The sequence below is a fragment of the Xenia sp. Carnegie-2017 genome, unplaced genomic scaffold (genome assembly GCF_021976095.1).
Source record: "Xenia sp. Carnegie-2017 unplaced genomic scaffold, XeniaSp_v1 HiC_scaffold_6, whole genome shotgun sequence".
Lineage (NCBI taxonomy): Eukaryota > Metazoa > Cnidaria > Anthozoa > Malacalcyonacea > Xeniidae > Xenia > Xenia sp. Carnegie-2017.
The window spans coordinates 15,380,775-15,397,386 of NW_025813526.1; the positions used below are offsets into that span (position 1 = coordinate 15,380,775).

The window sequence follows — 16,612 nt, forward strand, 5'->3', positions numbered from 1 at the left end:
ATAGGCTGGAAATGTCCTATGTTGAAAAATGTGCTGCAGTTCTTTCTTTTGATGTACCCCATATTCGCCATTGTTTTCCTTAAACAACTAAACCTAAAAAATATAACAACAACATCATCACAGCCATCTTGTCTTCATTTACATAAACATTATATATTTTATTTCATAAACTGATAACTGCATTGAATCTACTTTCTCGAATATATACTACTTATGATATTTTAATATAAATGGTAGAAGTGATGTTAATAGTCCACAAGCAGTAAACGGCTATATTGTCTGTCACATTCAGTGTTTATGATTCAAATTAAAACAGCAAGGCAGCAGTAGTTCAAAAACTGCGCTATTTTCAAATACTTAGTCGATTAAACATTAAACAATTTAGAAGACGTGCATTCGGGCTAAACGCTACCCTCTACCTAATTTTTTTCTGATATTTTTACACATCTCTTTGACATATGTGTTTCTTAGATGCTTCCAATACCAACAATGGAAAATGGTCCAAAGATCGCCAGACGGTTTTACAAGGAACTTACTGATATTCAGGTAGATGCTGCATGAATAATGTATTCATTTACCCCATATTTCGATCCAATACTCCATACTAAGTTGTTCTTTATTTTTTTCAGTATGGAAAAGTTTCCAGTCCATGGGCATATGTTGTAAATGATTCATCTGATGAGAACGAAAATTTACAAGCTATGAGTATAAATTAGTTGCTGTTTCTGGTTCATAGAAACCTTTTTTGTCGTATGTCATATGGACACTAAGAAGCTAAATATAACCCATTTGTAGAAAACCTCAATAATAAATACTTGTTTGACAGAAAGAATTTATGCTCGTTACCTTTATTTGCTGAAATAAGATTTTCCTAAAATAATTATGGCTAGTTGTAGCAAAGTCGGCTCGTGTTTTATTTTCCTATACAATGCAACTATTGCTTTCTTCATGTACAAATATTTTTGTATATGAAACAGAGACTTTGTGTCGTGGTGTCAAACTTAAAGATGGATTTCAAAATAGCAAATACCATGGTGAATGGTGATAATAACAATGTAATAGTTCTTAAAAGAACTGTTTTAACCAGAACTCTAACCCAACAATTTAAAGGAACCGTTATTTACAGCTAGAAAGAGACACTATGCATTTCGGCAGACTACTCATCAGGCGTCAACGTCTGCTAAATCCAATCGCTGAATCACATAGAAAACATCTTTTAAGCAACACTCGCTGTGCCAATGCTTATTCTGATGAAAACTTTAAAATTATTTAAAAATGTCGCTCGTTATTCCAGCTACGCGTCATGGAGTCGGTATTAATTCAATTGACTAATCCTGTCCTTTGCCGACAAAAGGATTACGTGTTTAATCTGTCTCCGTTTTAAGTGTCATCTCTAAAAGTAGGGATGACATTGACTATTTGTAGCATTATAAATATAGCATGATTTGGAGGTTCTCATTTAGCAGACGTTGACACCTGACGAGTAGTCTGCCGAAATGCATAGTGTCTCTTTCTAACTGTAAATAACGGTTCCTTTGAATTGTTGGGCTTGTATAGAACTATGTATTTGTTTTTAAGTAAATTTTACCTCACTATTACTTCCCCAAAGTTGATATAGGTCGCAGCTAAAATTATTCATAAAATTTTTTTACCTGTAACAGGTTTAACAAGCAATAGCCGAATATCTTTGTAGCTGACTAAAGTTTTCAATTAAAAAGCACCGTGCGCTAGACTTATACAAAATTAAATAAATTTGTGATAATTTCGGAGTTTCATTAGCTTTTGACGATATTTTCGCAATTAAGTTTTTTTTATGCTTTTAATAATCGATATCACTTGACTCCGCCAGTCCGTAAACAACTGGTTGTTATCAAAGTACTTACTTGCTTGTTTTAAGCAAGTAATCTTACCTTAGGCTATGTCTCAGTGAATATTTTAAGTATAATTTCGAACGATTAATCACAAGTTCAGTTTAACAATCCTGCGTTAAATAAAGTTTTTAAGAGCATATTTTTTAGTTTTTAATGTAGAACCTATCATGCTAGAATAAACGATGTATTTAACGTAAGAAAATTATAATTTTAACTTAAGTTATTCTAAGAAAGCACTTTAAGAAACAAACGCAATAAAGAAATAATGATTTTGAAGATGAATCAACGTTCAGCAAGATGATGTGTATAAAGAAATGCTTAAAAATGTTGGTAACAATTTTTTGGTGGTTTGAATTTTTTGTCAGATCGAATGCTTCTATTTTTGTCTTTAAATGGCTCAAATAAAATGAACCTAAGTGCCTTTCTAGCTTAATTTATGTATAAAAAAGTGACATACGCAATAAGTTAGCTACTTAAAAGAAACAGATGTTGAATGAAGATATGATCTTAGCACTTTTGCCGGGATCAGCTTCATGAGACAATTGCTTAAATTGTCCAGCAAAGCGCGAAGATCATATCTTCATTTAATTTCAACACCACACTGCATATAACATTCTTTCAGAAACAGATGTGTTGGATTTAGACATAATTTATTAAATTTACTATAACTTTGTTGTCTCATTACATATTGGCGTCATTTTAGTAATGAGAGTTATTTCACTTTAATATTTAATACAATTCGACGCCTTGTATACATAAACAACGTGTTGTTATGACAATTTATATTTACTAGTTTATGATGTCCATTGGATAAAAATGTTTTTTATTTTGCAACGTTAAATGCAAACGCAAAAATTGTTTCCTCCCTTTGATTCATTTGTTAAAATCCACCTATCAGCGAAAACTTTTTTCTGAAATATTACAACAAGGTGTAATGTTTAACGTATCCCTGAAGAAAACGTTTTAATTTGTTCAAATCTTTTTTTTAATATGACGGTTGTAAGTTGCCTTTCAATGGAATTGCTAGATTTCGATTCTAGCAGAATTATGATATCATCGAAGGTATTTGGTGCATATATCTTCTATTGACAAGTGCCATGCATGACGTCACAAAAGTAAGTCAATAAAGACTTTTCGCACGACAGGCAACGTCCACTATAAGAAGGAGTTTGCCAACTTTGAACAGCGAAAAATATGGAACAAATGAATCAACCTAAAAAAAATTCCCCTGATAGGTTAGAAATATTTTCTAAATTGAACATCACAATTAAATTTTTTTTGTCGTTCAATTCTCTGTCACATATTTTATCACTGTGTAAACATGTTTCTTGATAAAGTCTTTCAACCCAAACCACCTGTTCTTAATGCACCCAAGCAAATAAAGTAATTTGGCCTTCCATTTACTGGCTTACACTCATCCCAAATCCGCACAAAAATCAATCCCCTTGTAGTGCTCCTTTCCCACACTGTGAATTACGATTCTTCTTTCGATCCACCAAACACCTCTCCAGCCTGTTTCCTTTCAAGGACAAAGTGCCCAAAACTCTGAAATCAAATGTTGTCTATTCTTTCAAGTGCCGATGATGCTCGGCATCGTTGTTGGTCAAACCACCCGCCACCTACACACTCAAATTTCAGAGCATCTGGGCATCACCTGTTTTTAGTGATTCACTTAGCTAAGCTGTGTTTTTGACTACAATGTTTAAGTGAGGCAACATGTTTTTAAAGAACTGTATAAAGGTGCTTTTAACGATTTTTTGGTGTTTTGAATATTCTCGTCAAATCATGTGTTTCAATTTTTGCTTCGATTCTTCACACAAAGGTAAGGCACGTTATGTAGAAAATACTAGCTATAAATAAGGTTTGTCGTAAAATATTAAAAATTTGCATTTAGCTAGACCCAATTCTTTTTTTATCAGAATTATGTTTGAAATATAGTTGTTCATTTCTAGATCGGAGACTGTGGAGCAATATATACAAAAAAATTAATGTGAAAAATGAGATGGAATGCATTGTTTCTTGCGCTAAGGAACCATGTTGTCGATCTATAAACCACAGGAGAAGGTTAAGTCAGGGAAGTCGGAGTCTTTGTGAAATGTTACATAGTGTCCTCAACAAAAGCAAAGAAAACGATTTAAATCATAATCGATTTTATGATTACATTGTTCTCAATTCCCCTTTCAAGGTAAAAATAAGTTTTATGTCAATCCAAGAATAATTGTTTTGATAAAACTGTTCTTTCTAGTTATATTAAATACGTATTTTTATATTTAGTTGTAACTTATTAGAGATGTTTGTTATTTAAACACAAATTCCTTTCTCTTCAATTCAAATGTTAATTTCGATTGTTTAGGAGTACAACGAAACATGCGAACTCCAATCGTGTAAGTTTAGATGATTTTTACATAGCTACACAATGTTTTTTCTCATATTTATATAAATATAAGGAATTTCAATTCATTCTTAGCTTTTAACAAAAGTTATGATTTGCTCTTTCCCAACGCACATTCTGAGAACATGATTCTGATGGATAATGTGATGCCTAATATGTCAGAGTTAACGTTGATGTTTTGGATAAAAATGAACTCAAGTCAACAAATGGCCCTGTTTTCTTATGCTATAGAAGATAGTTCTGATGAATTTTTTGTTGGCTTTGAAAAGAATTGGCTTATTATCAGAATGCAGTCCAAGGATATTTTGTAAGTTATTACGAAAGTACTTACTCATTTATTTGCATCATTTATCAATCAACATGCCAAAGTATGTTGAATTGCATAAAAAAAACATTCATTTTTATAATAATAATAGACATTAGTTTTTAAGCAACCAAAGCATTTTTGGTTGGTATAATTATTAAATAGTTTACATATGAGATTTTCGATGCTCTTTGTTTTGGAAACTTAGTAATTAATGTTAAGTTTTGTTTCGTTTTTCTTATCTTTTATTGAATTCTTGGTTTGAAAGAGGTGGTTTTTATCAGGAAGAATGAATTGAAAAATGTAAATTATCAAATATTTTTTGCTCATTGCTTCGAAAAATTCCAGTTTCATGATTTATAATCTATCAAATATAACGAATTTACAAAAAATAGCTTATATGATTAAGATAACTTGGGAGTTCCATAATACAGCTTTTTAATTAATGAAAATAATACTAAGTCCCTAACTTACTTCTATTCGTTACGTTACAGAAAACTCAACATTTCACAAATCAACGACGGTTTTTGGCATCACTTGGCCATTATCATTGGTCACATGAGTAAAAAAATTATTCTTGATGGATTTACAATTTGTAACAAAACTAAGTTAAATCATTCATTACCATTATTACATGGTGGCGGTGTTGTTGCTATTGGTCAAAAACTTGAATGTGTGAATGGTGTTTTTGATCCAAATATGTCATTTGTTGGTAAAATAAGTTATTTGAACTTGTGGAGCAAGATGCTGATCATTGATGAATGTACAACTTGTCTAAATCAGAATACTTTTGTAATTAAGTGGGATCTTATGTACCAATTTACAAGTGGAAATGTTACAAAAGTGCCTTCATTACCTAAGTTTGGTAAGTTAAAGTTGCATTTTTACTCCAATCGTTTTATAATTATGTTTATGAAAATAATTCAAAGCAGGGGCGGATCTAGAATTTTTCAAACATCAGTCATAAAACGTCGGAGGCGCTCCGCACCTGGGGGGGTCTGAGGGTATCTCTCCTGAGAAATTTTGAATTTCAGAGCCTTAAAAATGCCATTTTAAGCGTTTTAGAGCATTACAAAATGTATTTTGTGGGCATCGCTTTTGCGTAAATGCAACACATTTTGGTTACGTTTTTTTCAAAAAAAAAATGAAGTGAACAATACTTGAATGTTTTGCCAAATATTTAGGCTCATTATTATGCCAAATATATGGCTCATTAGCATGTCTAGGAACGTAAAATTTATTTTACAATAATGCTATATTCAAAAACAGATATAGCCTTTAAAAATTTCTACCAAGTTGTCAGGCATAGACCCCCCTAGAGACCCCCATTTAAACCTCTATGTAATGAGTTAAGTTAGAAATTTGGTACTACAAGTGACAGTTCATAGACATAGAAAAGCTCAGAGTTAAACCATGCAAGTTTATTGTAACCCTTTACCCATCTCCACATCAGTATTAGCAAATTCAACTTTTGAGAAAAAACTCAAAATTTTTTCTGCCAAAGATTAAGCAAAAATTATTAGAGTGAAAATTTGCAGTTAAGGACAGCTTAATGCCATAAATGTTTATTAGGCATTTCACTTGACTATTATCTTCTTCAAGGTGTGCTATATAGCAATCACTAGTAGCATTGTATTTGCAAATACAAACAGAATGTAACCAACATGGCTTTGTGTCATCTTACAACCCTACATCACACAAAGCCACCACAATCACAACATTAACAAGACGTGCACAAATCATATGTGATTCACCGGACGCTCTACAAAACGAAAACAACTATCTCAAACGTGTTTTTGACAAAAACCACTATAACTCTGACTTTATCAAACGTAACACTTACAAACCCAACGAACCCAGCGAAACGAACAACTCAGTGACAACAGCAACGATACCTTACATCAAAGGTACGTCTGAGACTATCTCGCGTATCTTACGACCATACAACATACGTGTCGCACATAAACCAATCACAACGTTACGACAAGTACTAACGAACATAAAGGACAAAGAACAACCCAACGAACGACAAGGTGCAGTTTCCAAAATAAACTGCTCCGACTGCCACGCCTCCTATATTGGGGAAACTGGCAGGAACTTAAACATAAGACTTACTGAGCACAAATGAGCTACTAAGAAGCAAGACAAAACTAATCACATTGCCGAACATCACCGAATCACAAAGCACAACATTGACTGGGACTCGGCAAAATGCATCACTTACAGTACTGACTATAGACAACGGCTTACATTAGAAAGTTGGTATACCAACTTGGAACAAACCCCCCTGAACAGATCACAGCAATTACCGGCACCTTACAAACGACTTATTCACAATACAAACAAACGATCAACTAAAAACATTACACTTCAAACTAATTCACAATGACAATACACAATTGACACCCACACACTACAACTAAAAATGTCACACCTAAATCACACATCAGAACTAAAAATAAAATATTTGACTTCACACTAATCCACAATGACAATACACATTTCCTGCACATTTCCTGTACACACAATACAATGACGTAAGAACCAGACAACAAATACGGCTAACCTGACGTTTACTCCTCATTTGACTCTGAAGATGACTACCGCTAAGGTTGTTGAAACGTCAGTCAACAACAACAAAAACAGTCCTTCTCAGGACTTTATTAACCTGGACGATCATCATTTACAAACATATAACGATACTCCCGGGCTCAAACCATTTACTTTATGTCTTTAATTATATAATTACATGAATGTCAAAATTGGTTCATGTGTCATGCTTACTGGTTATAATAAATATCTTTTTATATGATCGAAGCTAGTTTAAATGTAAATCTGAAATAATTTAGTTTAGAAATTATAATGATCATCAGAAAAATTTCCTAGTGATCATCAAAAATACTTTGCTGTTTTGCCAAATTTCAAGGTTTATCTGCATACATGGAAAGACATTTTTACTTTAGAGAAAATGCTTTTCATACACTAATAGCCCTTTGTAATTTATGGCAAACAATCTGATATGAGCCGTAGATTAACACACCTTTACATCTCTACACGAGGTGTTCAGTTAGAAAAGGGGACAATATGTGACATGGGACAATATTTCATGTATGTGAAATACTCAGGCTTAAAACCATTCCAGTCAAATTGTCAAAATAAAAAGCTTCATGGATCAGAAGACTCAAAATCACAGGTTATAGTAAACAGCTATTCATGTAATCAATGTTAGTTTTCTCAAATCTTCAACAATATGTAGTATAACTGTCCAATGATTGAATGATCAATGATCATAAACTGAAAAGCCCCAAACATTTGTTTATGATAAAGTAAATAATAGTATGGCGCCTTATGGCTACAGATTTTTTGTCCATTGAAATATATTTGCAGGAATGTAGGATTTCGCTGCCATATAACGGTCACGATTCCCCAAGCACAAAAGAAATCATAGCTAAAAGTCCTTCGACAACAACAATTTTAGAAGCATCTATCTGCTTACCATACGCCATATTAACATAAATCGCATCACACACTCGCATAAATTGACTTTGATATATTACATTCATGCATACACTTCAGTTGTCCTTTACTTACGATTTTGTATGTAAATTTCTGCTGATAAAACTCAAAACAATGTTGGCTTGCTTTTGAACATCAATGACTGAAATGTCGCTCGCGAGATCGTCTTTGCCAAGCATTTACAATTCATCCATAAATTTTTCGCCCTCTTGAAAAAATTCCCAGTTTGGAAAGCAGCATTCATGTCAATATATGAATTTATAAAAGATTTCCATAAATTCCATCTGATTGTAGTTTAGTTTCTATCATGCTTTAGAAAATTATTATGAAACTATCTATCATTCAATTCAGACAGTGAGCTTGACTATGTTAGTTCAGTTGGCTATCAGTCGAAATAGGTCAAACCAATCACAGTAAGACAAAAATTTAAACGAACCAATTTTATGATAGCAAGTGGACTCCCTTATAGTTCCGGCCACCCCGCTTATCGGTCGAGATTATTCCAGATCGTCCACTGATCTGGCTATTGACCAATGAAATAAGCGTTTTTGGCCTTCTTAGACTCCTTTATCCGTCGAACCAGTGAAGCCACCCCGCTTATCAGTCGGTTATTCCAGGCAATTAAAATTCAACTGATCTGGTTACCAAGGAGATATTCATTGCATTAGTCATTAGTTTTCAATAATAAATAAAGCTGGATTTTTATCACGAAGTAAATGCGATAATAAAGTAAGAATAATTAATGAATTTTTAACTAATAGGAATAGGTAATTTTTGAGTTTCAAACATCAGTAGCGCGACGGATTTGACATACTCTAGATCCGCCCCTGATTCAAAGTCAAAACATTTTTCGTGAATTTTACTAAAAATGGCAAATAGTAAATAAAAAAAACGCAGGTTCATTTCCTATAAAGCTAAATATTTAAATCGATGTAAGTATTTTAACTGTATTTTCTTGAGACGTTTAATTGAGATGTACCCAACCAAACTGAAAATAAGATCTTATCTCGCACTTTTTTATCAATTACTTCTAGCAAAAAACCTGTATTTTTCTTGAAATTTGTATTACGTGGCATTACTCGCCTAACAAACATGTTCTTAAACCGTACCCAGTCAGCTATAGTTTTATTAAATGGCGAAATTTTCAACTTGAACGGCTTTGCTTAAGTTGCTCCTACAGCCTTTTTAACTTCTAGCTAATTTCTTTTCAGTAAGGTATTAAATAAATTTCTTGCTGTTGTAGTAATTTTATATCTTGGTCTTTTTTGATAATTCTGCTTCTTGCTATTTATTCTTTTCTTCTCTATTATTTTTCTCTTGTGTCTAGCTGGAAATGTAGATAATTGATTCATGTTACTTAACAATGGCAAGTACTTCTATGTTTCATCTTTCTTCCATTTTCTGATTGACCACGACGTTTTTTTATTTTCTTTTCTCAAAATAGACCCCGTGCAATGAAATTCATTTTGCTAGATCGCTTTAGTTCTTTTTGTTTACGGTCTCTATTTCCTCAAATCAATGTTTGCAATCAGTTCTGCTGTTTTCTCTTATTTGCATTTTAATTGTTCGAATCTTTCGTCAGCTAGTTTTGACATAAATTTGTTGCTCACTAGTATTGATGATTGGTTGATTTTTTAATTCAAAGCGCGCTTTAGTATATTCAATAACGCTTCAATAAAAAAATGTAGGAAATTAAAGTTAGCTACATTTCATATTACGTGTTGTTCAAGGTTGTCCCAAATTTGACTGATGCTTATCTAACGCTTCTTAACATTTATTTTTCAGGTTTTTCATCATGCAAAGAAGCATTAAAAGATAACAGGTATAGTATGCCTAACACATAATTTATTAGGAATTCGTGTTCATTATCTGATTAAAAAAGTTATGTCCACCTTGTTTTTTCCCACGATTATTGAGCTCAATTCCACGCCCACGCTTATTTTGTCGCGGTTGGTAAACAAAAGACAAAAAACACAGTTAAGCTTTGGGCAACTGGCTTTAGATAAACGACTCGAAAGACATTGATTTTATTAGTTTTCATTTTATTATTAGAGCAAATTCATGTTTAACTTAAAAACATAATGAATTACCGCAATAGTCTTCATCTGGGGCGGATCTAGAATAAATCAAATAAATCACGCGACTGAAGTTTACAATTCAAAAATTAGTCATCAAAATTAATGCTTACAATTCTATTTTGTCATTGGACTAAGTCACTAAGGAGTTATATGAGATATGCTCATGCAAATCTAGTGTTATTTTCGCTTGTTAGTCGTTAGTGTCGATCGCAAAATTTTGTAATTGGCGAGAAATTCTGATATGGATGGAATTTTACAGTATGATCACAAAAAAACTGACATATTGGACAATAACGAAAGAGATCCAATGAACGAGAAACAGATGCCAAAAGTTTTTTTCAAAACTTAAATTAAGTTTTTTTGAGCATCGCAGACTCCATGAAATAAATGAAGATATCAATAAACTGTGGTGGTGCATTTAAAGCACATGGAAACGGATAAACCGATGAAGAAACGACCGAAAAGCTTAAAACAAACTGAGTTTTAGGACAAAAGCGATGTTAATGATGAAGAAGCCTTGTTGCAAACGACAGACATCCTGGCCAACATGGTCATAAAGGGTGAAAGAAGCGTCGAAACTGCTCGAAATGAATAGGACGCTATGCTTATTGATATCTAGAAAGATTTCCATCAAGAGGAGGACCTAGGTCTGAGCATAAAGAAGCAACTTACTGACATTATAAACAAAAGTTAGCCTGCTAAACTAACCGACACAAAAATAAAAGAAAATTTGAAAGAATACGCACGACCGGCAAATTCTTAGAAACTAAGTGTCCCAGAACACAATATGAGTCCATTGAAAAAGGAAGATTTATTGCATTCAAAGCGAATTACTTTAATTTCGACCTCTTTTGCTAAAGGTATAAGGTTTTTTGCAGTATTTTTTGAAGTTAGTATGGTGTATGAGACAGTAAAAATGGTCAATTATTGATTAGTTATCAGAAGCCTCATTAAGCCGTAACATCTGACACTCTATCAAGGTGGCTTAAAAAATCTTAAAAATGGATGGTATTACTGACTTTAAAAGACACAACACCAGAGCTGCGTCATCATTTGCAGCAAAATGGAGTAATGCTGATATTGCATGAACCTTGCAAGTTGCTGAATGGATAAATATCTACGCTTCACATATCTTATAACAATTCCCTGCACATCAACGCCAGTTTTAGGCTAGCGTTGTTACAGTGCGGTCCAAAGGACCAAATGTAGCAAAATATAATGTTATTGTTATTCATCGAGAGCGGTTTTTCAGAATATATTGACGATTGAGGGGCTGTTATTATTACGTACGCTCATGATCCCAACACTTTGAATATTTCGCGTAACTCTTTAGTAACGTGGTCCAATGACGAAATAGAATTTAAGTGTGATTCTATGCATGTGATTTAATGAACAAGGAAACTAAGAAGTCAACCATGCACAGTAATGCCTGAGAGAACAATTTGGTTTGTTTCCCACCTATGGGTTTTTTTTCCTTATGTTTTTATCACTCACAGCATTGAAGACTGAACATTTGACCTGCGTGCACATATCTGACGTGATTCCCTCGTTTCATTCTCCAATAACTCATAGAATTACAATAAAACTTCAAATTACAGTTAGTTTTTCGTTTGATTTTAAATTATTTTGTTATCATCAAAATTCCTGATTTATAATGTCGTTCAAATTTCATTGTCAAAATTCTATTTTATATCTGAAAACTTATATAAAGGTCACCCTAGTAAACAGATCATACGATTTTAACATATCTGGAATTATATTAACTGACTGACTAATAAGCGGGTTGGCTCGACATGTTTGACAAATAAGGGACTTTAAGAATGCTGTTTAAGCCATTCCATTGGTTAATAGCCAGATCAGTAGACGATTTGGTATGATATCGAACGATAAGCGTGATGGCCGGATCAGTTAGGGAGTTCAATTGCTATTGTGTAATTAGTTCGTTTAAGTTTTTGTCTTAAGCCTTGTTCACAGCTACAAGCTTTCTACCTGCGAATACGCCTGCGAGCGTTGACGGCTTTCGCCTGTATGCTTTTGCCAGTTTTCCTAAGCGCGAAAAGTCAAAATGGCACCTGTTAATAGGAAGCTTTTTCCTAGAGTTTGGTTAGCAATTTGTTTGCTCTTACTCAAATTAAGATACAGGAAACTGGAAAAGTTGATAAGAAATTAAAACCCCGGAGGCTTAGGGTCCAACCTTTGCAACCTTACAGAAAGATCAAATTTTGGGCTATACCATAGTTTATATTTAGAGCTAAGATTGTTTAAGCAAGACTACTTCTCCAGGTTTTAATATTTTATTTTGTGTGCTTTGCAATGCTGATGTGTTTTCAGCATCGCTATTTTAAATATTGAAATGTGAGGAAATATAAGGATTGCGCGGTACATTTCAACTTGCGATGGCTGCCGAAGAATGTTCACAGCAAGAATATTGGCTTTGTTGTGATTGCTTTTGTTTATTTTGACTGATAGTTTTTTTTTCATATATATGGTTTGAAATCTGATTTTTGTTACATCTATAAAGTGTCTCTTTTGTTATTTTATTTCTTAACTCATAGAAGCATGAATGGGGTCACTAGCGGGGTCTATGCTCGACAACTTGGATATAAATTTAAAGACTATATCTGTTTTCGATTAGCATTATTGTAAAGTTAATTCTATGTTTATATGCATGGTAATAAACCTTAACTTTTAGATTAATATTCAAGTATTTTTCATTTCACAGTTTTTTTTTTGAAAAAAAAAAACGAAAACGAAAGCAAAATATGTTGTTTTTACACAAAAACGATGCCCACAAAAAATTTTGTTTTACTGTCAAACTGTGAAAATGGCATTTCTGAGTTTTTAATTAAATAAAGTAAATGGTTTGAGCCCGGGAGTATCGTTACCTGTATGTAAATGTAGATCGTCCAAGTTGGTATAGTCGTGAGAAGGACTGCTTTTGTTGTCGTTGACTGACGTTTTGACAACTTTGCGGCAGTCATCTTCAGAGTCAAAGCGGTAGTCATATTTCGATTAGCATTATTGTAGAGTTAATTCTATGTTTACCTTCTTGGTAATGAGCCTTAACAACCTTAGTGGTAGTCATTTTCAGAGTCAACCTTAGCGGTAGTCATCTTCAGAGGCATTTGACGTCGGTCAACAACAACAAAAATAGTCCTTCTCAGGACTATACCAACCTGGACGATCTACTTTCACAAACATGTAGCTTTAATCAAAATCGAAAATTTCCCAAGAGAATTTGACCATACCCTCCTCGGTGGGGAATGTCTTAGGTGATCCATTACCAAAGTTTGAAAAATCCTAGGTCAGCTCCCGCTGTTCTTTAATCAGTTTCGCTTTTTTCCTACTTTTTGATGTAGTAAAAATTTTCTTGAAGCAGTGGCAGATTTTTGAAATAATTCTTCTAATTTTAATTTTATTTATGAAAACACATTATATAAAACGTACTGTTCATAATATTCTAGTAATAATACATAACTATCCATCATTATACTCACTCAGGATTTTTTTTTCTTAAACAAAATGTTTGAAAAAACTTGATGTTTGATAACGTTTCTTTTTATAGAATATTATATTAATAAATTCTAGCAACAAAATCAACGTTCCAAATTGTTTTGTTTTTTATTTTAAACAAATGTAATAGTTCAAAAGATGGTGTGTACTTGATAATGACAGATACTTCACTTGGCTACAGCAAAGTTTTCTGTATGAAAAACATTTCTGGTTGTTCTGGAGAAGACTGGACGCTAGTGATGAAAATTGATGGGAAAAAGGTACAAAAAAATAAACTGAATTTTGCCTTTAACAATAAATAGTAATATATAACACTTTAAGACATAAACTTTTATCATATGTGCAGGCATGGCAAAATGATAAAAATATATTCATGTTGCACTCAGGAGCGTTATTTTTGATGGAAATCGCAATTTTTATCTTTACATTGAAAGTTTTTACAAACCATAAGTTATTATTTAAGCCTGGTTAAAGTTTCCACTAAATCATAATTGCTAACAGTCATTAATTTTCATCGCATTTGTTGTTACGACTTCTGCACGCAAATTAATAGAGACTTTATAGAAGTATTAAATACAACAATCACAATAAAGTCGTAAGTATTGGCTGGTGATGATTTTTGGAGTGGTGATTACGACTGATATTTTACAACCTAAATCCTACTTTAGAAACAATAGCTCACTGCTATTTAGTACAGTCAAAATATGCAGCCATAATCAACAAAACTTTCTTGGAAATTTTTGAAAAAGGCATTAACCTTTTTTTTGACAGCCTTTTAAAAGGTTATAGAGCTAAAAATTACAGATAGAAAAAAATTTGAAGCAATGTGGCGGAAGCTAATGAATTATCAGTTGAATAATGCTAAAGAAGCACTTGCAATTAAAATAGGCTGACTCACTTCTTTCATTATATTTCATGTCCACATGTTTTCCGTCCAGAACACCAATACAATTTTCAAGACTTTATTCATTTTTTCATTCACAAAAATTCGTCCACTCTAGTGGGAGATTTTAAATAAGTTTTGCTTAGAGGTAGTACATGATCAAGAGCTTGTCAAAATAAATTATATCTCTTAGTTTCAAAATCAAAACAAATATAGAACAAAATTATTGGTAACTAGTTTCCAAACAATGAAAGTTTACTGATCTAAATGCCTATAAGTTATTCCGAATTGTCTATATGTCCAAGAATTAGGTGCAGAAATTTATTTTGACGAGCATTAAATCTGCAACTGAACCAGGACAATCCAAATTGCATGTTTTGTTTCCAATGCCGCTTTGCGCATAGTCAATTCAAATCATTATACATGCAATCAAGTTAAAAACTGTTTTTTCACGAGTGTAGGAGATTTAAAGCAACATTTGTTCATATTAAAAGAAAGTGAGTTGAAAGTCAAGCAATATTTTGTGCTAAAATATCTTTATTTTGTGTGTTTATATACAACAAGCAAAAATTCAGTTCTAGAAAAAGGGAGGTTTGAGTGAAGAGTTTTCGTGTGGAAAGGAATTTGCGCCATCACTCATACTAGGATTTCCGACTGTGTTTATATTTATACACGTTAAAGGGTTATTTGCTGTTTTGATGAAAGGAAATACTGTTGGCTTCAAAATAAATGTTAGTAACATTTAAATACTATGTAGATAGTTTATAACATGCTTTAATTTACAAAAATTATGTTTAGGAAACATTCGACTTTAACTCATCGTTTTGGACAAATAAAAAGAGTTACAATATTAAAAATGGTAAAACAGGAGTGGATAATTTGGAAACAAAACTTCCTACCTACTGGAGCACAAAAATAAACAAGATCTGTGTTGGAATGAAATTCGAAGGTGAAACAAATTTTATCAGCCTCAATTTTCCTGCTAAATCGTTGTACGATATAATTGCCGATGGAAAATACCGCCAAACCAATGTGAGCAGAAACAAATGGATGTCATTGATTTATGACAGTGTTCTTCAACCGAACTGCAATAAAGAAGGTTTTAACGCAAAGGCAGGAAAAGAGTCATTTGCTCGTGTAAGGATTGGTATCCTGGGAGATAATAAAAACCATTGTAAGTCAAGCAACTCTTTCATTGGTTTTGGCTGTACGTACAAGAATTGCACGCGAAACGCTCAAAAAAATAGCTGTGGAAACTTTAAGCGCTGCAATAGAAATAATAACAAACAATCAATGGGATACATTTTTGTTTCCTAAATATAGTAATACTTATGTAGATCCACATTTTTTTGTTTGAAGTCATTAATATTTGTGTAGTTTGTTTTATATAGTTATGCCAATAAGCTCTATCAGTATAAATTGTAAACTTACTTTCTTTTTATTAGCTATACGGACAATTCATCAACTTTTCTTTAGAGTAATTTATAGAAGACTTTTACAAACTAAATTAGCAAGTCCATTTTTGAAAGGCTATCATTAGATTTATCTATTGTGAGGGCAAAATAATTGTATTCTTTAAGATTTTTATGTTTTAAAACAGTACCAAAAACGTATGTTAATAAATGGCACATGTAAAAATAACACAAAATATGCTTGTTATTTAAATTGGTAGCACTCATGTTTTTGTAATGAAAGAACTTGCAGCAGAGACATCAGAAGAAAACTGTTTTAAAAATAAATTTTTTTCATTCCAATTTAAAACAGTTTTGTTTATCTGTTTCATTACAAACAAAGCAGACAAGAATATTTTCTCTAAAAGCAACAAATCATACGCTTTAATTTCTCACGCATGTAAATATCTGATCCATTGCAGAAAATTAAAATGAAAAATTCAGCAGCTTAGACCCTATAATTATAGCTATTTAGCAAAGATTTATTGCAATAAAAGATCTAAATAAATGCAAAACTATGAGCATACGGTTATTTGACGATTGGCACAGCCTGGTCACAAGTTTAGCATACAATTTGTTTAACATAGGCATGCTTCATTTTATC

General features: G+C 32.6%; 1 protein-coding gene across 1 annotated transcript; it reads left to right on the forward strand.

Moving 5' to 3' along the window:
- Positions 1-3,384: 3,384 nt before the first annotated feature.
- On the forward strand, positions 3,385-16,318 carry LOC124457555. Its single transcript, XM_047007787.1, has 8 exons — positions 3,385-3,693; positions 3,824-4,056; positions 4,225-4,255; positions 4,339-4,570; positions 5,062-5,432; positions 9,869-9,905; positions 13,805-13,934; positions 15,356-16,318. The coding sequence occupies exons 1-8, from the start codon at positions 3,588-3,590 to the stop codon at positions 15,872-15,874; spliced, it is 1,659 nt and encodes a 552-aa protein (XP_046863743.1). The 5' UTR covers positions 3,385-3,587; the 3' UTR covers positions 15,875-16,318.
- The last annotated feature ends 294 nt before the right edge of the window (positions 16,319-16,612 follow it).